Source organism: Enhydra lutris, unplaced genomic scaffold (genome assembly GCF_002288905.1).
Source record: "Enhydra lutris kenyoni isolate GAN:26980312 unplaced genomic scaffold, ASM228890v2 scaffoldscaffold11, whole genome shotgun sequence".
NCBI lineage: Eukaryota > Metazoa > Chordata > Mammalia > Carnivora > Mustelidae > Enhydra > Enhydra lutris.
The window spans coordinates 36,677,504-36,701,138 of record NW_019154095.1 but is presented as its reverse complement, the minus strand read 5'-3'; the positions used below and the strand labels follow the sequence as shown (position 1 = coordinate 36,701,138).

Here is a 23,635-nt window from a genome sequence, read left to right as displayed (position 1 = left end):
TCCTCCATCACAGCAAATAAAAAACATGCCAGAAAACCACGGCATGGAGAATTAAAATTACCAAGAACTTCACCAGAAAAGCAAATCCCGCTCATTTGCCCCTTTATCACTATTGGAGGGTTTAATCAACGTAAACTTAGCCAGAACAGATCAGTTGTGTGCAAAGACATAAGCTTGTGTCCGCTGCGTCCTGTCCTTAGAGCTGTGGAAGCCACTGATCTACTCTGGAGCCCTAAGAGTGAGCCAGCGCGAGCTGAAAGCAAGCACAATGCTCACCCGCCCGAATGGGCCAGCGTGATGGACTTTCCTGAGTACTCCTGACCACGAGCCTCAGAGCTGCCCAACGGCCTTCAGCCTCAGAGGTGCTGGCAGCGCTCCGGACAGCCATGTTCCTTCTGTTTGCGCTGCTCTCTGTGTTTGGAGGGCTGCGTGCCCACCTGGGTAAGACCACTGGAACCTCGACTTCCTTTTCCTTTTGCCTCCGAGCAGGGTCAGACTTCCGGGGGAGCAATTTCTTTTTCTCTGGGACCCCTACTGCCCCCACTCCCGGATCTCCTGCTGGTGCCTTCCCCCCGCATCTCCCCCCCGCCCCCACGCAGGTTAGAGTAGGTGACTGAGGATGTTATCGAAAGCATCCACACTCCGCATCAGAGGTGGAAGGTCCTAGTGGCTGAAATGCAGCCAGTCTTCCTGGGTCAACCCGTCTATGGCCAGAGGTACTGGAGGTGTGAGCACTGCCCTCAATTTATTCCTCAGAGTCCCAAGGAAACAGGCCCCTGATGTGGTTCTGGAAACAAACAAGATGGTCCTATAGAACTGTAATGTCTAATTTTTATTTATTTGTTTGGATCTTAGCCGTTTCCAGTGTGCCACTGAAAATCTAGTGAAAGCTGTGCACCAAGGAAAGCGGGCACATCTACATAAATTCACTTACACCTTGAGACCCCACCATGTACTGGGGATTAAGAACCCATGCTTGATTGAGAGAACTGTTCCAGAAGAAAAAAAAAATTTTTTTTTCCTATTGCAGATTCTGAAGGAATATTACTGCATATCACAGTTCCATGGAAGATAAGGTCGAATGAGAGTGAAGATTCAGAGAAACAGGTAAATGACAAGAATATATGTTTTATAATTTAATTTTTTAAGTCTCTTTTTATTTACCTTTGTATTAAGTCAGATCATACTGCTCTATAGTCACTTGAAAAGTACAGCATTTTCCCTGTGCTATTTTGTACATTCTGATCATCCCTTCCCACACTTCTGCTGACTCCTGTGCCTTTCTCACTTCTCCATCTCTTCCAACATACTTGTACACAACTTCCAATAAATATTAAACTCGTTTCAGGAATCATACTGGTAGAAAAAATCAGTATGAAATATGTATAACAATGGCCTAGCCTGTAATTTACACAAATTTGTGAATGGCCACCAAGTGACAGAAAAAATAGTCTTGAGGAAAATTTGACCCAGAAACAAAAGGGTTCATGCAAGTAATGGCCAAAGAAAGAAAGAAGAAGAAGAAGAAAAGAAAAAAATTCACATTTACTTGCCTATAATGATATTATAATAAATAAATAATAAATGTAAAAAGTAGTTGAAAGAATGCTTACTTGTTATATAAAAAAAAGTGATTAGATCGAAGGCATCCACTTTGATTATTTTCTTGGCTAAAATACTTCAAATTAGTATAGTTATAATGTTTTGCATTATAAACTGGAGATTAAAGTGCTGTAGTCAATATATGGTAACTCTGAGAAAATTTTTCAGGTTGAAGGAAAAATTTTTGAAAAAAGGGTAAGTTAAAAAATTAAGAATTCATTAACTCTATTTTGACACGCAAAATTGGAACTTAATCATGATTAAGTTCTACTATTGAACAATTACAATAAAAATAAAATGTATGTGAAAATGTACTTGAAAATCACAATGAAATAATTTCCTTTAGAGTAGTTTCATATACTAATCTCATTTAGTTCTCAAATTAACCTTCTGAGGTAGGATATATATTCATATATATATATATGAATTTTCAAAAAAGAAGATTAAAAATGTTAACAGCATCAAACCTATGTTTCAGGACATGAAATCTAATCTTTATGACTGCAATTCCATTACAAGTAAACTGTTTTCTGTTGAAAAACTTTTACATGAAAAAATTTTTTTCTGACCTACTTCAGTTTGTACATTGCCATTGCATGACAACTTAATTTTTAAAAAAAAATTTTAAAGAATTTATTTATTTTAGAGAGAAAGAGAGTATGAACAGGGGGAGGGGCTGAAGTAGAGAGAGAGAATCCCAAGCAGACTCCGCACATTGCGAGGAGCCAGACAGGGGCTGGATCCCAGGATCCTGAGATGATGACTTGAGCTGAAATTAAGAGTTAGATGGTTAACCAACTGAGTTACCCAGGTGCCCCTGCATGATCACTTTAAAGTTCAAACTGTTGGAGTGCCTGGGTGGCTCAGTCAGTTCAGCGGCTGCCTTTGGCTCAGGTCATGACCCGAGGGTCCTGGGATTGAACTCTGCGTCAGGCTCCCTGCTCATTGGAGAGCCTACTTCTCCCTTTCCCTCTGCCTGTCATTCTGCTTACTTGTGATCTCTATCTCTCTGTCAGAAAAATAAAATCTTTACAAAGAAACAAACCAAAAACTTCAAACTATTCACTTCAAATGCCCCTCACAAAACATAAGGTGATATTGCAGGAAATAGTTTTACACAATGTGTTCAGTACTTGTCTACATTTTTTGTATTCTATATGTGGAATTCCATAAACTGTTTTTCCCTCTGGTAGAGTATGCTAATATACTTTGATTTCTGATGGTAGACCTCCTTTATCTCTCTTGTTTTCTTCCTTTAATACCTTATCATCTTTTTAAAACATTTTTATTAGACATTTAAAAGATTTTTTTTTCATAGATTTTTGGTATGTCATAACAACCATACATTCCACTAAAGCAATGGCTTAGATTTGGGGCTATTAGAGGCCTTATGCAGAAGGTGTCCAACCTTCAAAAGTTTATCTAAGTATGTTTGTGAGTAACACTGAGAAGAATGTCCTTAGTTGAGGAGAGTAGTTAGAGTGGGTTTATTTCCTTCTGTCAATGTCTTCCTGCAAAAGACCATTATGAACACACCTGTAGACAAACAAGTTAGGTTTATTAGTCATTGCAGTAGAGAGAACACAGACCATAAGTACCGATGGGGCATCTCAGCAAGGTGTTAGAAAGGCATTATAGAATTTAGGCTTAGATTTGGGAGAGGTTTTAGGAAGCAGGCCTTTGCTCTGGTTTGGATGGAGTCCAGGAAGTAAAGGTAAGTCTATGATTATGTATCTTAATAAATCTTATCTAGGAGAAGGAAAGGGTAGAATAATCCTAAGGCTATAATTGTTAAGAAACTATAGCTCCTCAAAAGCTCAATAAAGGCATACTTTATCATTTTTTTCTGGCTTGGAAGATGTTTATATTTGATTCATATTTAGACACAATTGTGAAATTGCCTTGTTTTTGTCTTGACCCATTATTGTCTCACTGTGGCTGTATGTGATGTTGATGTTTTATGAATATGTTTATGTTCAACAATAGAACACCAAGGCTAGCTGATAGGACCAAATCAATTATTCAGTACCAGAGACTGCTTTTTCCTTTTTTTCTCTTTTGTAATTAATGTAAGTTAGATTATGTTAGATCTTAATCAAGGCTATACTTTGAAGCAGGAATTGAAATCATAAATGGCAGAAGACAAGTGGCTTATAGATGTATATATTAAGTTTAAGCTGTCCTGGTAGGGAGCAACAGCTACAAAGAGGACTGGTTTTACTGAACCCATCCCCCTGACAGGGGGTGGGGCAATTCTGTATAGGTGGCATTACCTGAGAAACAGCACCACAGACCCCTCCCCCAGAAGACAAGCTAGAAGAACAGGTGGACGACAATCCTTATGGATCCCATGAGACTATAAAATCCCAATGCCAGGGGAAAATTGTATATTGAGTTTCAGGTGTGGCCTCACAACCTGTTTATTTTTCAGATAGAATTCTCCTTTTTTTTTTTCTTATGCTTTATCTCTGTTTTTGTTTTTTTAACCTCACTTCAACTAGATGTTTATTATATCAACTTAACTTGTATTGTTTCACACCTATATTTTTACAGATATATGCTTTATTTTGGTCCTTTTTTTTTTTTTACTCTATTCAATTTTACCTATCTATGTACAAGTTTTACCAAAAATGCTGTGAATGAGATGCTGTCTAAACTGGATAAGAAAAACAGAGATAAATTGGTAGTAACACATGAAAAAAGAATTGGAGAGATTAATAATGCCATGAAATGTTCCAATGTCAGAATTATTGGTATCCCTTAGAGGGTGGAGGGTGGTGTCTAGAAGGTAGATTTGAGCAAACCATAGCTGAGAACTTCCCTAATGTGGGGAAAGAAACAAGCATTTTAGTCCAACAGGCAGAGAGGCCTCCTTTCAAAATCAATAAAAATAGATCAATACCCTGACATAAAATAGTGAAGCTTGCAAATTTTACAGCCAAAGAAACTATTCTGAGAATAGCCAGGGAGAGGAGGTTCCTTACATATGGAGGGAGGAATATCAGAATAACATCAGAACTGTCCACAGAAACCTGGCAAGCCAGAAAGGACTAGCAAGCCATATTCAGGGTACTAAATGAAAAGAAGAGATTTGGGAGAGAATGAAATGAAATGAAAATGAAAAGAACATGCAGCCAAAAATACTTTATCCAGGAAGGCTGTCATTCAGAATGGATGGAAAGATAAAGAGCTTTCAGGACAGGCAGAAACTAAAAGAATAGTGACCACTAAGCCAGCCCTGGAAGAAATATTAATGGGGATTCTGTAAGCAAAGAGAGACCCCCAAGAGTAATATAATGCAGAAAGTAACAGAGACAATCTATAGAAACAGAGACTTTAAAGGCAATACAATAGCACTAAATTCACACCTTTCAGTAATTACTCTGAATATAAATGAGCTGAATGTTCCCATGAAAAGGCAGTGGGTTTCAGACTGGGTAAGAAAGCAGGACCCAGAGTGGGAGGAGCAAGATGGTGAACCAGTAGGAGACCTAAATATCATCAGGTCCCAGGAATTCAGCTAGATAGTTATCAAACCATTCTTAATGCCTACAAACTCAACAGGAGATCGAAGAGAATAGCAGCAATTCTATGAACAGAAAAGCAATCACTTTCTTGAAGATAGGACATGTGGAGAAGTGAATCTGAGGTGATATATTGGAAGACAGACTGCTGGGGGAGGGGTTGGCTCCCAGCAAGTGATAGAGAAGCAGAGCACAAAATCGGAACTTTCAGAATTCTGCTCTATGGAGGGACATCACTCCAGAGGCTAAGCAGGGGGGATGGAATCCTCACTAGGGCAGGGTGGTCTCAGGACCCTCAGGGGTCACAGAAAGACTAGGGCAGAGCTCCCAGGTATTGGAGCGAGGAAGCTGGCTGCAGAGACAGAGCTGAGGAGAGGGTTCTCAACTTGGGGTTGCCATAAACCAGGATCTGAGGCACAGTCAGGTCATTAGTCTTCAGGCAGGGACCCCTCAAGTGGCAGATCTGGGGAGACCTCCCCCTCCCACCTTCATCCACCAGGAGGAGCAGTGCTGTGGGCATCTGCTGAGTTTGGAGACTCCAAACGGGGCCATGTGCCAGAGATAGAAATTGATTTATTTTATACCATTGTGTGTGGAGGAGATGCTTGATATGGTTTCAGTATTCTTGATTTTTGAGTCTTGTTTTTTGGTATAACATGTGATCTGTCCTAGAGAGTGTTTTATGTGCATCTCAGAAGTATGCACATTCTTTTGTTTTCGTATAGAATATTCTGTGTAGAACTTTTAAATCCATCTGGTTTAATATTTTTTAAGATCAGTATTTCCTCATTAACTTTCTATCTGGTTGATCTATTGGGGTTAAATCTCCTACTATTTTATATAGCCTTTTATTTTGGCGGCAGGGTGGGGGGGAGAGTGAGAGACAGCATGGGACTGGGGAGAGGGCCAGAGGGGGAGAGAGAGAGAGAATCCCAAACCGGCTCAAGCAGGCACGGAGACTGACACAGGGCTCAAACTCAAGACCCTGAGATCATGACCTGAACTGAAATCAAGAGTCCAATGTTCAGCTGACTGACTGAGCCACCCAGCCCCCCCGATATAACTTTTAATTTCTCTATTTAGATACATCAATATTTGCTTTATGTATCTTGGTGCTCCTATGTTGGGTGCGTATGTACTGATAAATGTTATATCTTCATATTAAATTGACCCCTTTATCATTATGTAATATCTTTACCTATTATTACAGTCCTTATTTTAAAGTCTGTTTTTTTGGTTATGAATATAGTTATGCCAGCTTTTTTGTTTCCACCCCATGAACTATCTTTTTCCATCCCTTCAATTTCAGGTTGTGTATGTTCTTTCTTCTGAAATTCATTTCATGTGGGTAGAACATGGATAGGTCTTGTTTTTTTTAATCCATTCAGCCACCTTATGCCTTTTGATTGTAGAGTTCATTTACATTTAAAGTAATTATTGATAGGCATGTAGTTATTGCCATTTTGCTAATTGTTTTTTGGCTGTTTTTGTAGTTTTTCTCTGTTATTTTCTTTCTCTCTTCCCTTGTGGTTTGATGTTTTTTTGTTAGTGCTATCTTTAGATTTCTTTCACATTTTACTTTTGTGTAGTTAATTTTTTAATGTATTTGGGATTATTGTGAGGTTTACATATAATTTCCTATTTTATGTTTTGAGTTGACAACAACTTAAATTGGAACACATTCCAAAACTTTACATTTTTCTCCTCCTCTCATGTGTTATATTCTTGTCACATGTTGCATCTTTTTATTACCCTCCAACTAATTCTTGTAGTTTTAGCTAATTTTATTATTTCTGTCTTTTAACCTTCATACTTGCTTTATCAGTCATTGACCCACTACCTTCACTATGTGTTTACCTTTTCTAGTGATCCTTTTTAACTTTATATGTTTTCCTGTTATCAATTGGTGTTATTTCTTTTCATTTTAGAGAGGGCTTTTTAACATTTCTTTTAAGACCAGCTTAGTGGTGATAACTCCTTTAGGTTTTGCCTAACTTGAAATCTTAATCTCTTATTCGATTCAGAATAATAGTCTTTCCAGGAAGAGAATTATTGGTTGGAAGTTTTTTCCATTCAGACACTTGAATATGTCATATCACTCTCTTCTGGCTTGCATAGTTTCTACTGAAAGACTTATGAGCTCTCCTTCCATATGGTAAGTTGTGCTTCTTTTGATGTTTTAAAAAATCTCTCTGTCTTTAACTTTGACCATTTTAATTGTAATATATCTTGGTGTGGATCTGTTTGAGTTTATTTTATTTAGGACTGTCTAGGTTTCCTGGACCTGTGTATCTGTTTCCTTCCTCATTTTAGGGAATATTTCAGTCACTAATTCTTCAAATAATTTTTCTGGCCCTTTCTCTGTCTCTCTGCTCCTTCTGGGATCACTATAATCTAAGTATTATTCCACTTGATGTTATACCAATGGTTTTTTATCTTCATTTTTTATTTCTTCTTTTTTTCCCCTGGATGAGTTCTCTTGCTTTTGTTTTCCAGCTCAATGATCCAATCTTTGGCTTCATTCAGTGCTGTTGAACCCCACTAGTATATTTTCATTTCAGTTATGGTATTCTTTAGCTCTTTAACTTCTGTTTGGAACTTTCTTATATTTATTGTCTCTTTGTTGAGGATATCACAGTGCTCATCACTATTCTTCCAAGTTTGGTGAACATCTATATGACTGTTACTTTTAACTCTTTATCAGGTTGATTGTGCATCTGCATTTCATTAATGACTTTCTGATGTTTTGTCTTTTATTTGGAACATATTCTCCTATCTCTTCACTTTCCTGATTTTCTGTATTTGTTTTTACGTATTAGGCAAACCAACTACCTCTCCCAGTCTTTTTTTTTTTTAAAGATTTTATTTATTTATTTGACAGAGATCACAAGTAGGCAGAAAAGCAGACAGATAGAGAGAGGTGGAAGCAGGCTCCCTGCAGAGCACAGAGCCCGATGTGGGGCTCGATCCCAGGACACTAGGACCATGACCTGAGCCGAAGGCAGAGGCTTTAACCCACTGAGCCACCCAGGTGCCCCTACCTCTCCCAGTCTTGAAGGATCAGCCTTTTGTAGTTGTCACAAGAAGTCACAGTCTCCTCTGACCACTAGAGTTACATCCTCCAGGGGTGTCACTATAGAAGCTGTGAACACTCATCTGCCACCCATGAGAGCTGGCACCCATGCCAGCCAGATACATCATAGAGCTGCACTGAGGCCCAGGGTGGGTGGGGCGTGGTGTCTGGCCTGGCTGTAAAGAATGGATACGCTGTTATAGTGTGGACAGGGTTCTTAGTTGGGTGTGTCCAAAAGCTCTAGCAAGTTAGAGAGAGAGTTCCAAGATGATGCCAACCAACACTGACATTAGCAAAGTAGGATGATATTGCTGCTATGGCACCCACCAACTTCTCTGTCACCAGAGAAAGTTCCAGTGGGTTGCTACTTTTCTGGCAGGTGCTTTAAGTTGAGTAAATGGGTCACCTTTACATATGCTCTAGATGATTTTCAAATTAGTGTTTTTGCTCTCGGTCCCAGGGTCGGCAATCCTGCATGTGCTCTGTTTAACAGTGGGTTCTCCATGCTCTACAGTCCTGAGGTTTTCCTGGATGTAATCTCTATTGGTTTTCAAAGCCTGGTATTTTGGGGACTCAGTCTCTTATCTAGGGTCTAACATTTGAGGTGTCTACTGTATAGCGCAAGCCTCTGACTCCTTAGGAAAGTCTTTGTCTTCCCTCCCAATTATGTACCACCCTTCTGGAGTGTTTTTTGTTTGTTTTGTTTTTGTTTTGTTTTGTTTTGTTTTGTTTTGTTTTGGGCAAGATTGTATCTCTGCCTCTCCTGACCATTGCAATGCTGTCCTTTTTGTTTTCTCCTGTAGAGTCCCTATTCATCCAGTTTTCCAGTTCTCTTCAGAGTAAATTACTCCATATTTAGCTATATATTGGTTGTATCCATGGGGAGGTGTGAGTTCAAGATTTTCTTGTGTTGTTATTTTGAACCCAGACCCCTCCAAGTGAGTCTTTTTATTAACATGAGAGAGAAGTATCAGTTTATATATTTCTGATTTACTAAGTCATCTTTATTTGCTTTATTTTAGGTGACTTATATCATTACAATTGATGAAAAACCATACACTCTGCATCTCAGAAAACAGTAAGATATAATTTTTCATTAAAACTCATATTTTAATTTTTAAATATTTTGGTATACAATTTAAATTAAATAATGCAATATAATGTAGAATGCTTGATCAATTTGTTTTTCAATTAGGATTAATTAAGTCTTAAATAATGGAAGAGTATGAATGTTGAATGTTGAATAATAGAATGCTGAATAATAGAATGCTGCATTTTAATTTTCTAGCTTGTTATTGTCACATTAAGAAATAAGTTACTTATTTGTAAATTTTTAATTGAGTATAAAGTCATTAAACCCAAGAACTGCAAGTTATATGTTAAGTGTGCCTTATGTTGGGGGGGTAAGCAAGATGGCGGAGAAGTGGGAGGTGCTGTTTCAACCAGTCCCCTAAAGTGAGCTGATTATCTACCAAAGAACTCTGATCCCCCATGACATCAGCCTGGGATTAAAATTAAAATACACTTCTGGATCTCTCTGGGGGCAGAAGATGCCAGTGGACAGGTAAAGCAGAGTGGGAACATCAGACTTTATCGGAAGATGGACACCATCCAGAGCTCTCTAGAACCACAGCCTTTTGCACTCTGCACTTGCGCTGTACTACTGGGGTCTGAGTCATGCTCCACACCCTCCCCTGAGAGAGTTCCATGCTAGCTGGTGCTCTCTAGGACCTGGAGAGTCTGTACTCCATCTGTACCTTCTGTACCCCAGTGTTCATAGCAGTAAGGGCCACAGTCGCCAAACTCTGGAAAGAACCAAGATGCCCTTCAATGGATGAATGAATAAGGAAGATGTGGTCCATATTTACAATGGAGTATTATTCTCCATCAGAAAGGATGAATATCCAACTTTTGTGTCAGCATGGATGGGACTAAAGGAGATTATGCTGAGTGAAATAAGTCAAGCAGAATTGATTATCATATGGTTTCACTTATTTGCTGAGCATAAGGAATAACACAGAGCACATGGGGAGATGGAGAGTAGAAGGGAGTTGGGGGAAATCAGAAGGGGAGATGAAGCATGAGAGACTGTGGACTCTGAGAAAGAAACCAAGGGTTTTGGAGGGAAGGAGTGGGACTGGGGTGAGCCTGGTGGTGGGTTTTATGGAGGGCACATATTGCATGGAGCACTGGGTGTGGTGCATAAACAATGAATTCTGGAACACTGGAAAGAAATTTAAAAATATATATATAAATAAAAAATAAAAAATTTAAATTAAAAAAAGTTTTAAAAAAGTGTGCCTGATGTAAAATCAAACTTAATTATGCATCAAGTGGTTGTTGGTGGGAAATTCAATGAATGACATATTTTATGAATGTGTTAATTATATTTGTATTTATTTTTAACAACTTTATTGGGTACATTCATATATCATAAAACTCACTCAAGTGTATAATTCAATAATTTTTAATAACTATATACACTATTGAAACCAGCTACCATAAATTGATTGTAGAATATTTCATATCCTATGTAAGATCCTCATGCCATTTCACATTTAATCCCTGTTTCCACCCACCACTCCAGGCAACACTCATGCAATCAATATACTTTCTGTCTCCTAATTTACAGTTTCTCAACATTTCATGCAAGTGGAGCCAAACAGCCTCTTCTTCGCCTGCATCTTTGAAAATATATATTTGTAACTACTGCAATTTGTCCGCCTTACATCTCCGTAGTTGAACAACATGGAAGAAAACTCCTCACTTATGACTATTCTCACCTAATTCATGACCATTAAACATATGTTGGTCTTTAATGTCTGTAAAACTCGATTAAAATGTTTTCTGAGAAGAAAGTCTTTTTTTTTTATAAGAAACTTCTTCATGTTTCTGAATGCCAGTTATTTTTTAGTCTGCATTTTTCTTGACCAAATGGCAGTATTTAGTCTAGCTGATCAGTATCTCCTCCAAAAATACATTCTTTATTTGACTTCCAGAACACTGCAGACTTCTGGTTTAATTCTTACCATTGTGTTTACTCTCTCAGTTTTCTTTGTTTCATCTTGTTTGTTTTTTAGATTCTTCCCCATCTCTCCAATCTTAGAATACTCCATGGTACTTTTCTTGAATCTTGTTTTCCCTCACCGCATTCAATCATGTGGTTATTTCATCCCCTCTTGCAGTTTTAAATATATTCATGTACTGATTACTCCCAAGTTATATCTCTACTTTATTCCTCTCCAATGAACACCGTATTTGTTTATCTGACTACTTATTTGATAATCTGGTGTTTGCTAGAATTCTCATACTTATCATATCCATAATGTACTTCTTTTTTTAAAAAAAAGATTTTATTTATTTATTTGACAGACAGAGATCACAAGTAGGCAGAGAGGCAGGCAGAGAGAGAAGGTGAAGCAGGCTCCCCGCTGAGCAGAGAGCCCAATGCAGGGCTCGATTCCAGGACCCTGAGATCATGACCCAAGCCAAAGGCAGAGGCTTTAACCCACTGAGCCACCCAGGTGCCTGCATAATGTACTTCTGATACTTTCCTAAAATTTATCCTTCCTACAGTCATCTCAGTAAATGGCAACTCTAGTTTCTCAAAACAAAACCTTGGAGTCATCCTTGATAACAATTTTTTCTTTTGTTTTCCCTCACAGTGGATTATTTCCCACAATAGATTATTAAATTCCATGTTCAACCTTCAAAATATACCTGTAATTGGACCTCTACCACTGTTACTGTTTTAGTTCAAGTCACTATTATATCTTGCCTGGATAATAGCCTAATTGCTCTCTCTGCTTATTTGCCCTACAGATAATTCTCAAGATAGCATTCAGTCTGATTCTATTAAAATGGTCTGAGGGATGCCTGGCTGGCTCAGTCAGAAGAATATGTGACTCTTGATATTAGGGTTGTGAGTCTGAGCCCCATGTAGGATGTAAAGATTATGTAAATAAATAAAACTTTAAAAATAACATAAAATATTGGTCTGATCCTATCATATATCTGTTTGAAATCTTCTAATGGCTTCTCATCTCTGTGACACTATCTCTTATTACTATCTCTCATCTTCAATCAACTTTTCATTCCAGTCACGTCACCCCTTAGCTGTTCTTTATATACAGAAGGCATATTTTGGCCTCAGGGTCTTTTCATTTTCTCCTGTGTCTCAACATATCTGTACAAATCCATGTGGTTTGTTTTCAGGTTCAGTTTATTCAGTGAGGTTTTTCATGCCATCCTATCTACCTTTGCAACCAAATTCTCTCACCCAGGCCTTATTTATAACATTTAACATCTAACATGCTAGCAGTATTTGTCTCTCACTCTCATGAAGACCAGTGATTTTATCTTTTGTTTACTGCTGTATCCCAATGCCTAGAAGAGGATCTATCAGTAGTAGGCACCTAGTAAATGTTTGTTAGATAAAGACATACATAGGCTCATATGTTAATATCTGATATACTGACCCCTCTGTAGGGGTCAGTATGCTCTAATTAAAGCAAATTATTATACAAACCTTAGATATTTTGCATTTGTTTTTATTTTGATGTTTATATTAATATTAAATGCATGACTCAACCATTTTTATTTTTGTTTTTCTTAGCTCATTTTTATCCCAGGACTTTTTGATTTATACATATAATGAAACTGGATTTTTGCATTTAGAGTCTTCATATTTTAAGGTAAGCTCTAGATGTCATAGATATTTGTTTTCATATGTTTTTTTTTAATTGAAGTGGCCTATCACTACCATTGGGATATGTCTATCCCATGATGACAATTTAATACAAATATTTTATTTTGCATAATTATGACCTGTTATGTGGTTGATTGTTGTACATAAAAATAGTATATGATAGAGATAAAACCAGACCTGAAAGAATACTCATTGGCACCTTGGTGGTGCAAAATAAAGAGGATCATCAAATACCCTTTTTCCTTGAAAAGCTGCACTAACAAATCTATATGATACACAATCATTATTTTCAATTATTTTAACATTTTTAATCTTCTGTAATGTTAGCAAATACATTTTTATTCATAAAGAATTTATTTATTTACTTTTCTATACTGTTTTTTAGATACATTGCCATTACCAAGGATATTTTGCAGATATTCCAAATACCCTTGCAACACTCAGCATTTGTTCTGGACTCAGGTAATAGGATCTTACATGATACTTATACATGGAAAACTTTAAAATGAAACCTAGTGGCTAACAGAAATAAATCTGGGAATATTTAAGAAGAATATAAATCTGAAAGGTTGCTTTATATCAATATTAGCAGCTGAACTCTAGTGTCCATTCAAATGAAATCACTCCAGGGATTCCTGACTGGAGTTATTTTTTTTTAAAGATACTGTGCAGAAGGGGATAGTTTCAGTAAAGGAAACTTTAGAACTAAATAATATTGTTGCTTTATCTTTCAATTATCTCAAATAGTTATGGAAAATTATATGAATTAATCATTTCAATACATACATATTGTATGCTTTGAGTTTAGGTGCACTAAGTTTCAGACATAAATCAACTAATTAAGAAAGCCCCTGGGAGGTAAAAAGGCAGAAATAAGTTATTTTCATCAGTGGTGGTGGCAAGAGAAAGATATTGAGTTTATTAGGGGGAGACTGGTCCAGAGCAAAGAAAAAATAAAAAAGATTCTCCCTAACTTCCTTTTGGTTTTGGTTGCCTGACTTCTAGAATTTGCTCATGTCAACTCAGAAAAATTGGCATTCATTTAATGTGGTTTTCATAGATAGCCACCTCTTTAAATATACACTCTATATACCTGCTTTCCCTTATTCTAAATTCTGAGAACATGACCATATTGGAATTCTCAATAAGTACTTGATTTTCAACAAATACCTGATCTTAACTAATATATCTTGAATAAATATGAGTACTATACAGGTAATATAAATTAACTTGAAATATATTTTTTCTTTAATATATGAGCAAAAGTAAGGTAGATGTGATATCTCAGTTACTAATGGTATAACCAGAAAAAATGGGAAAATAAAGTGTGTTCATAATGTGTTTCTTACTATATTTCAAACTGGAATTTCTATTGATTTCTTCTTTATAATTTCCATGCCTTTGTTGATGTTTTTTATTTATTGAGACATCATTAAAATATTTCCCTTTAGTTGCTTATACATGGTTCCTTTCAGCTCTTTAAACACCTAGTTTAAAGTTTTTAAATTTAATCCTTTAAATTTTTAAAGTTTTTTTTTTTCACATTTCAGATTATAGCTTTGATGGGATCACTTGTAGGGTTTTTATATCATTGCTTTCTAAATATTCAGGGGATTCCTTCAGTTTGAAAACATCAGCTATGGAATTGAGCCATTGGAATCTTCAGCACAATTTCAGCACATAATTTATCAAGTGAAAAATGAGAATCCAACTATACCACTGTTAGGAGAAAATTACAGCAATATTTGGCAGAAAGAACAACCCTATAAAGATAATTTAAACTTACAGGTAACATGATGATTCTAATGTAATGACATACTGTGAAATTACTTATGTAGAATTTTTTTGATTGTGGAAAGGAACTATTTAGCTATGGAAATATCAAATTTGATATCTTCTGACTTATAAATAAAATGCCCATATTCCATCTAAAATATATGAAAAATTACACAATAATGTATTTTAGGTTTATTATAATGTATTATGTTATATTTCTTGTTTTCTATTTTATTCAAGCAAAAATGGAGATTTTTGAGTAAAATTTAGAAATACAGGAAGAATGAAGTCACTATATAAATAAGGACAATAAAATAAGTCAAATTACCACTACCTTGCTTAAATTACTTCTAATATTTTTATATAGCTTTGTGTACTACTGGAACATATCTTTCTAAAATAGATAATCATTTATATATTATTAAATTCTTAATTTACCTGTTAGTTGTATATAGAGCTCCTGTGTGACAAATGTTTTTCTTTCATCATTTGGAATATTTTAATTCACTGTTTTATGGCCTCCATGTTCACTGATGAAAAATTAACTGTCATTAATCTTATTGAAGATTCCTTTTACATGATGAGTCCCTTCTCTGTGGCTTATTCTAAGTTTCTCTCTTTATCTTTGGCTTACCTCTTTTTATAATGTATCTTTTTGAGTGGTTCTTTTTGAGTTTATCTAAATTGGAGTTGACTGAGCTTCTTTTTTGTGTACATTAATATTTTTCACCTGATTTGAGAAATCATGGGCCACTAGTTCTTTGAATATTCTTTGTCCCTTCTACCTACCTCCTCACTTTCTGATACTCCCATTATGTGTATGTTGATATGCTTGATAGGCCCCTTAGGTCTATTAGATATTGTTTATTTTGCTCCATTCTTGTTTCTTTCTCTTCCTTAGATTGTTTAATCTCAATAGATCTGTCTTCAAGTTCCTTGATTCTTTCTTCTGTCTGCCCATACTGATGTGGAGCCACTCTAATGGATATTGTATTTCAATTGTGTTTTTCAATACCATAAATTCTATTTATTTCTTTTTAATAATTTTATGCCTTTTTTGATAGTCCATATTTAATGAGACATTATTATAATACCCTCCTTCAGTTATTTATACATAACTCCTTTTAGCTCTTTAAAATTATTCAAAATACCGATTTAAAGTATTTTTCTAGTAAATCCAATATCTAATCATCCTCAAAGACAGTTTCTGTTGACATTTTTCCTGTATATGGGTCATACTTTATGTCTTTTTCATGTCTCATGATTTTTTGAAAACTGAAACTAATCACTCCAAATAATACATGTGGTAACTCTGGAAATCACATGCCCCTCCATCAAATATTATTGCTATTCATTGCAGTTATTATTTGTTTTGCAAATTTTTGACTGTTTCCCTAAAGTGTATATTCTGTGTTGTATGTAGCCACTGACATTGTGTGTTAATGATCAGAGTTCTTTAAATGCTTGGAATCAATAAGTTCCCCAGTTCTTTTTTTTTTTTAGATTTTATTTATTTATTTGACAGAGAGATCACAAGTAGGCAGAGAGGCAGGCAGAGAGAGAAGGGGAAGTAGGCTCCCCACTGAGCAGAGAGTCTGATGCGGGGCTCAATCCCAGGACCCTGAGATCATGATCTGAGCCGAAGGCAAAGGCTTAACCCACTGAGACACCAAGGCGCCCCAAATTTCCCAGTTCTTGCTGAGAGTCTCTCTGTACCTTTTGGAGCATGACTTTGTCACTCATTCAGGAAGTTAACAATTGCACTTTTCCTTTCATTTCTGCTTGCACAGAGCCTCAAGATCAATCAGAGGTGAGAGTTTAGGTCTTTCCTGATTATGTGTACAGACTTGGGGATGCACTTAGTCTAATACATGTGTGTAGTCTGTCAGATTCCCAGAAATTTATCTTAGCTTTTCAAAGCTCTGTATGAATATCTTATTCCTCAGCTTTAAGTCTTTTTGTTGGTCTGCTCTTTGCCTCACAGTCATTCCCTGCCCCAGACAACTCAAAATGCCTATAATTTCTAAAAACAAATGTCTTTAGAAAAAGGGCTTTTTACACCTTGTAAAATGTGACTTAGGTCAATATGGACCTATTTTAGGAACAAAATATCAATATCAATCAATCAAGCCATGACATTTCTTTGGAAATGAGATTTTGAAGATGTTCCAGCCATGTTTTTTCTTTTTCTGGAAGTTGTCAGTCTACTTGTATTCACTGAAAATTTGAGCTATTAGTTTTCAACTAATGGGAGAAAATACTGGAGTGAATTCAAGTTCCACAAAAATCACGATTTTACCCAGATCAGTTATTTTTCTTGAATAAACACTCCCTCTCACTCTGCAAGCCATTTGTTAATTTCTAGAGATCTGAAAAAAAGTTGATTCTAACTTTTGGCAGCTCTCTTGTTGGCCTTATGTCAGGGATAATTTTTGGTGGTTCTTAATATGATTTTAATTAATGTATTTTCATTTCTTGAGTTTTATATACCATGTATTTATAATCTTTTAATGTAACATTTAAAAATTTATCTTGCTATTCCTCCATTGACCCATGGGAATTTTAAAAGTATGCATACTTACACATTTTCTACATATCTTTTTTGGTACTTATATTTAATTGATTTTGATCATATTCAGATAGTGCATTTGACTTTAGTATATGTGTTTCTCTATATATCTTGCAGTTTTGTGTAGTGTTTTACAGATGTTCATTAGGTCAATTTATTTCTATTCTTCAAAATTTCTGTTTTCCACATTTTTTTTCTTATAGGAATTCTATAGTTTGTGTCTGCTATCACAGCATCCTCCTGTGGGACATTTTGAGCTTTGTTCTGTACTTTTCATTTTCACATCATATTTCATTATTAATTCTTATTTAAAGTAATAGAAGATATGTTTGCCAACCTTCACTAGATAATCATTATTTTTGTCTAAAAATTAGTGAGAAAATTTTAATACTTTTTTTTTCTCTGAAAGGCAAGCAGGCAACAATTTTCTCTTTTCCAGATCATTTCTAATTGCATTTACACACAAGGGTTTATCAAGAAGACAATGCAAAGGTACTCAGTGTTAAAATAATGTGTACATAGACACCTGTGGATAGGGACAACCAACTACTTTCCATGCATTGCATTTTCTTCTTGCCTGTCCATATCCTTTCTCTCTCTCTCTCATGAAAGCTGAACATGTTACATAACACAGTAGGCAGTAGATATTGAATTAAATATTAACTTTAGGTTTGGAGATGAACATGCCTTGTTGCTGGGTCTTTGGCTTAAAATTTTCTGTTAATATAGTCAGAATATACATCTGTTTATGTATGTTTTTGCTATTGCTACTCTTAGTGTACTTACAACAGCTTCACATTCTTTTTAGTGATTATTTTTTGTTAAAAGTGAATAATAATTTTCGAGAGGAATCCTGTTCTGTTTAGCTTTGTATTTTTCCACTTGACTGCTTTGGGATTTTTAGATAAAATCTGTCTCCTCCAGATCTTCCTGCTGTCTTTCCTGTTTGTTTTTGTTTTTTGTTTTTTGTTTTTTTTTGTACATTTTAGCACAGGTCATGGATTTGGCATGGAGCAGAGAACAGAGGGATTCTCTGATATTTGGATTAAAACTCAATGTTAGGAAGGCACTGTGAACCTGGATTTGGGGATGTAGTCTTCACAAATGTCACCAACATTCTCCTCCAGATTCTCCTCCAGATGTAATACTGGGTCTAACAAGTATTCCTTACTTTTCTTCCAGATTAGACCTTTTTATTCATTTTCCTCTCCTGGCTGTAGTTTTTATCAGTGCCCTCACGACATAAATCTCTTTCCACTTTATCCGATAAATTAAGGTTTTTGTGTCATAAAGGAGATAGAGAAGTTTGGGTAGTTCCTTCAGTGTCTGATGTTCCTCTGACCAGCCAACACTATATATTTTTCAATATATGCTGTAATCTTTATTTTGAGTAGCTTATGGAATTCCCGAAGAAAAAGCCTGTAAGAATCTGTGAAATCAAATATCTTTATGATTCCCAGAGACTTCATAGTTTAATGCTAGCCAACCTTGGCCCTTAAAAGTTTAGCCAAAATTCCTAGTTGGGTATTCTTCTTATCAGGTTACATGGTTTTTGGTGTCATCAGAGGCAGCTAAGCAAATACTTGATTACTTGATTTCTCGCCCTCCTGCAGGCACATTTCTCTCTCCAGATTTTGGTAAATGGCTTGATCTGCAGTCTTAGTTTTTTGATGGGTTAAATAAAAATCATTAATATGTACTTTGTTCAAGTTACACTCTGTTGTGCAACACTCATTTCTGATCTCTGATCTAAAACCAGATCACTAATACTGCAAACAACTCTAACTACATACATTCGGCAATGTAAATAAAATGTGGCCATTATCTTAAAAACACTGCACTATCAAAACCCAACCAAGAGGGAATAGATAACCTAAACAGTCTTGTAACCATTAAAAACCACTGAATTTTCAGTGAAAAATCTCTCAAACATAAAATCTTTCTGGTGTAGATGGTTTTATGTAAAGTTTATAATACCTGTTAAGAGAAGATAAAAGCCAATTCTGTACAATTTCTCCAACAAAAATGAGGAGGAGTGAACACTGTACAACTAACTCTGTGAGGACAATATTGTCCTGATACTAAAACTCTATACAGGCAATATAAAACAAACAAACCCATTGACCATATGAATATAGATGTAAAAATTCTGCATAAAATACTAGCAAAAGTAATTGAGTAATTTATTAAAAAGATTGCACACCATGATTAAGCATTGTTTATCCAGCAATGGAGGTCTGGTTCAATATCTGAAAACATACCAAAATAATCTACCATATTACTGGGTCAGAGAAGAAAAGGTACACAATCTTCTCAATACAGAAATACAGGACAAAATTCAATTCAAAATTCATTTATTATATAAGGTCTTGGTGATGTTGGCAACTTGTACTTGTAATGATAAAAAACAATCCTATAAAAGCAGATATTGGTCTCTGGTTCACCCCATTCGACAGACAACTGCACCTTCTGGTGCAGTGCCAGCCGTCATCAAGAGACATGATGGTGAAGGTCAGAGTGAATGGATTTGGCAATATTGGGTGTCGGTCACCAGGGCTGCTTTTAACTCTGGCAAAGTGGATAGTGTGGCCATCAATGACTCCTTCATTGACCTCAGCTACCTGGTCTACATGTTCCAGTATGATTCCACCCATGGCAAATTCCACAATACAACCAAGGCAGAAAACGGGAAACTTGTCATCAATGCAAATTCCATCTCCATCTTCCAGGAACAAGATCCTGCCAATGTCAAATGAGGTGATGCTGGTGCTGAGTATGTTGTGACTTTCACCACCATAGAAAAGGCTGGCACTCACTTGCAGGGTGGGGCCAAGAAGGTCATCATCTCTGCTTCTTCTGCTCTTGCCATTTTCATGATGAATGTGAACCATGAGAAATATGACAACTCCCTCAAAATTGTCAGCAATGCCTCCTGCACCAGCTGTTTGGTTCCTCTGGCCAAGGTCATCTATGACAACTTTGATATTGTGGAGGGACTCTGACCACCATCCATGCCATCACTACCACCAAGAAGACCATGGATCACCCCTCTGGGAAGCTGTGGAGTGACGGTCATGGAGCTGCCCAGAATATCATCCCTGCTTCCACTGACATTGCCAAGTCTGTAGGCAAGGTCATCCCTGAGCTGAATGGGAGGCTCACTGGCATGTCCCCACCCACAACATGTCTGTCATGGATCTGACCTGCCACCTGGCAAATACAATGACATCAAGAAGGTGGTGAAGCAGGGATCAGAGGGCTCCTTCAAGGTTTTCCTGGGCTACAATGAGGACCATATTGTCTCCTTCAACTTTAACAGTGACACTCACTCTTCTACCTTGGATGTTGGAGCTGGCATTGCCCTCAAAGACCATTTTGTTAAACTCATTTTCTGGTATGACAATGAATTTTGCTACTGCAACTGGCTGATGGACCTTATGGTCCACATGGCCTCCAAGGAGTAAGAGCCTGCTGGCCTATCAACCCCAGTGACAGCAAGAAGAAAGAGAGGCCCTCAGTTGCTGGGGAGTCTCTGCCCCAACTTATCCCCCAAAACATCAAGACTCTCCCAACCTCCACAGTTTTCACCCCAGACCCTCAGAAGAAGTGGGGGGGGGACTGGGGAGCCCTCCTTGTTGTGTATCATCAATAAATAATACTGTACTCAGCAAAAAAATTTAAAACACATATAGAAAATATAATACATAATGAAGAAAGACAGAGTACTTTTCTGTTAAGATTTGGTATAAGGTAAGGATGTGCACTCTCTCCAACCTTATTTAATGCTGTTGGATTTCTAGACAGAATAATAAAGCAATAAAAGGCATACAGATGAGAAAAGGAAACATAAGAATGCCTTTATGTGCAGATGACATAGTTATCTGCTTAGAAACCTCATGAAATATAGAAAATACCTGCTGGAACTAAGTGAAATCAACAAAATCACAGAATACATTATCAAGATAAAAAATCAACCATTTCTACATATTAGCAATGAATATGTGGAAACTATAGGGAAAATGTATGACATCTTCAATCACTGAAAGAATAAAATGGTATCTTAGTTTAGGCTGTTACAACAAATTACTGTAGACAGTGGCTTAAACAACAAATATTTATTTCTCACAGTTCTGGATACTGGAAGTCCAAAATCAGGATGTGAGCATGTTCAGATTTTTGGTGAATGTCCTCTTCCTGGTACATAGAGGACTTCTTGCTGTATCCTCATATGGTGGAGAGACAACTAGCTAGCTCTCAGTCCTTTCTTACAAGGGCACTAATCCCATTTGTGAGGGCTCTAGCCTCATGACCTAAATATGTTCCAAAGCCACCACGTCCAAATGTAATTACATTGGGAGTGTTTCAACATAGGATTTTGGGGGTTGGGGACACAGACACTGCAGGTACATATATAGCAAAACATGTACAGGTTTTATGTATTGAAAAGTATAAAATGCTGATGTAATAAATCAAAGAAGACATCAATAAATGAAGAGACATACTATAGATTGGAAGACTCAGCATAATAAAGATTCCATTTTTCTCCAAATGAGTGTATAGGTTTAACATAATTCCTCTAAAATAGCAATAATTTTTAAAGCTACATATAAAATTGGTCTAAAAGGTATGTGGAAAGTCCAAGAAACTTGGATCAAGGAGGAAATATAGAAATTTTTTGAAATTTCTATAGGTAAAATGGAATTTCAGTATCTTAGAAATACAGCTCCTATAAAATTACCATTATAGTGTTGTGATGATATAATATATTGATGATATATAGCTGACTGACTCGACACAATCAAGAATTATTACATCATACCAAATGGAACATACAGTCTATACTCTGAGAGTACAGAATTATTTCTGATATTGTGCATTTTGTTCTTTTTTGTGTACCCATGTATTTAATAGCACAAAGTATGCTATTTGCCCAAATTTCTGTGTAGACTATGAATTCTCAAATATTTCTTATATTTTTCTGTGAATGAATTAAAGATTTCCAGTGCACCATGGTTGGTGTTACCATAATCTTTAGGAGGACAGTGTGTGAAGTACTTTCCAATATGAACTGGTAATGTAGGTTTGTCATGAGATGAAGACATCAGAATGGTGTCTTTATATTCACTTTTTCATTCAGTATTAGTAGAGAGGACCTAAGCTCTTATATTACTCCAGCAAGCTCACTGGGACTCTTAAACCTGGAGTATGTTTTCAAATGAAATTTTCTTATTTGTAATTAATTTTTATATTTAATTCCTTATGAATTTTTTTATGTGTTCCCTTTCTATATATGTTACTCTTTGCGCTTAACAAATTCAATACATACTAACATTTGATAAACCCCGTTTTTTTCCTTTCAGGAAACAACTCTTTCAAAACTATTACCCCAATACCTAGAAATGCACATTATAGTGGAAAAAGCTTTGGTAAGTCAAACTTTTCCTTCCCTTCTTCCCTCTCTCATTCCTTTTTTCTCTCTTATTTTTCTTTCTTTGAACTCAAAGAAATATTTTTTTTAACTTCAAAAACATAATGTAATTTTTAAACTATTTCCAAGTAAAGATATTTTATTTTAGTTGTTAGTTACGACTAAAAGCCCAAACTAGCCTAGAACACCCTACATTATTCTCCCAGCCCCCAAACTCAACATAGCTCAGTCTCTCTTTGACTTCACTTTCTAGCAGCCCTGAGCTTCCCTTAATCTCCTCTAATCTCTCTGGTCACATCACTTTTTAAAGCATGCCAGATAATTACCATACCAATTTACTTAATGTTTTCTAACTTTATTGAGAAATAATTAACAAATATAATAGTGTAAATATAAAGTGTAAAATGTGATGATTTGATAACCATCGTGGATTGATTGCCAAGACAGATAATTAACACATCTGTTACTTCACATAGTTAACTTTGGTTTTGCAAATAGGTTTTCTTCTTTTTTATGACTAATATTCCATTTTGTGTGTGTGTCTCTGTGTGTGTGTGTACATACAATAATCACATTTTTCTATCCATTCATCTATTGATGGACATTTAGGTAATTTTCATAATTAATCTGTTATGAATAATGTTGCATTGAACATGAGAATGCAGATATTGCTGAGGTACTGATTTTGTTTCCTCAGCATATATGCCCTGAAATGAAATTGCTGGATAAAATTGTAATTTTATTTATTTATTTTTATTTTTTATTTTTTGGTAGTTTTATTTTTAATTGTTAAGGAGCCATCATACTGCTTTCCATAATGGCTGTACCAATTTACATTCTCACCAACAGTGTAGAAGGATTTCTTATTCTTCACATCTTTGCCAACATTTGCAGTCTCTTGTCTTTTGGATAATAGATATTCCAACAGGTGTATGGTGCTATCTCATTGTGGTTT

The 23,635-nt window shown here is 36.0% G+C and overlaps 1 protein-coding gene and 1 pseudogene across 1 annotated transcript in view; both read left to right on the top strand.

Annotated features, from left to right (window-relative positions):
- The first annotated feature begins 386 nt into the window (after positions 1 to 386).
- Positions 387 to 23,635, top strand: part of LOC111144480 (disintegrin and metalloproteinase domain-containing protein 18-like) — a 150,709-nt gene continuing 127,460 nt past the window's right edge. The window contains exons 1-7 of the mRNA XM_022498782.1: positions 387 to 441; positions 1,031 to 1,107; positions 9,222 to 9,277; positions 12,815 to 12,893; positions 13,293 to 13,369; positions 14,518 to 14,695; positions 22,613 to 22,678. Coding sequence (XP_022354490.1) covers positions 387 to 441; positions 1,031 to 1,107; positions 9,222 to 9,277; positions 12,815 to 12,893; positions 13,293 to 13,369; positions 14,518 to 14,695; positions 22,613 to 22,678 — 588 coding nt within the window. The remainder of the gene's footprint in view (positions 442 to 1,030; positions 1,108 to 9,221; positions 9,278 to 12,814; positions 12,894 to 13,292; positions 13,370 to 14,517; positions 14,696 to 22,612; positions 22,679 to 23,635) is intronic.
- Positions 19,755 to 20,716, top strand: LOC111144524 (annotated as a pseudogene).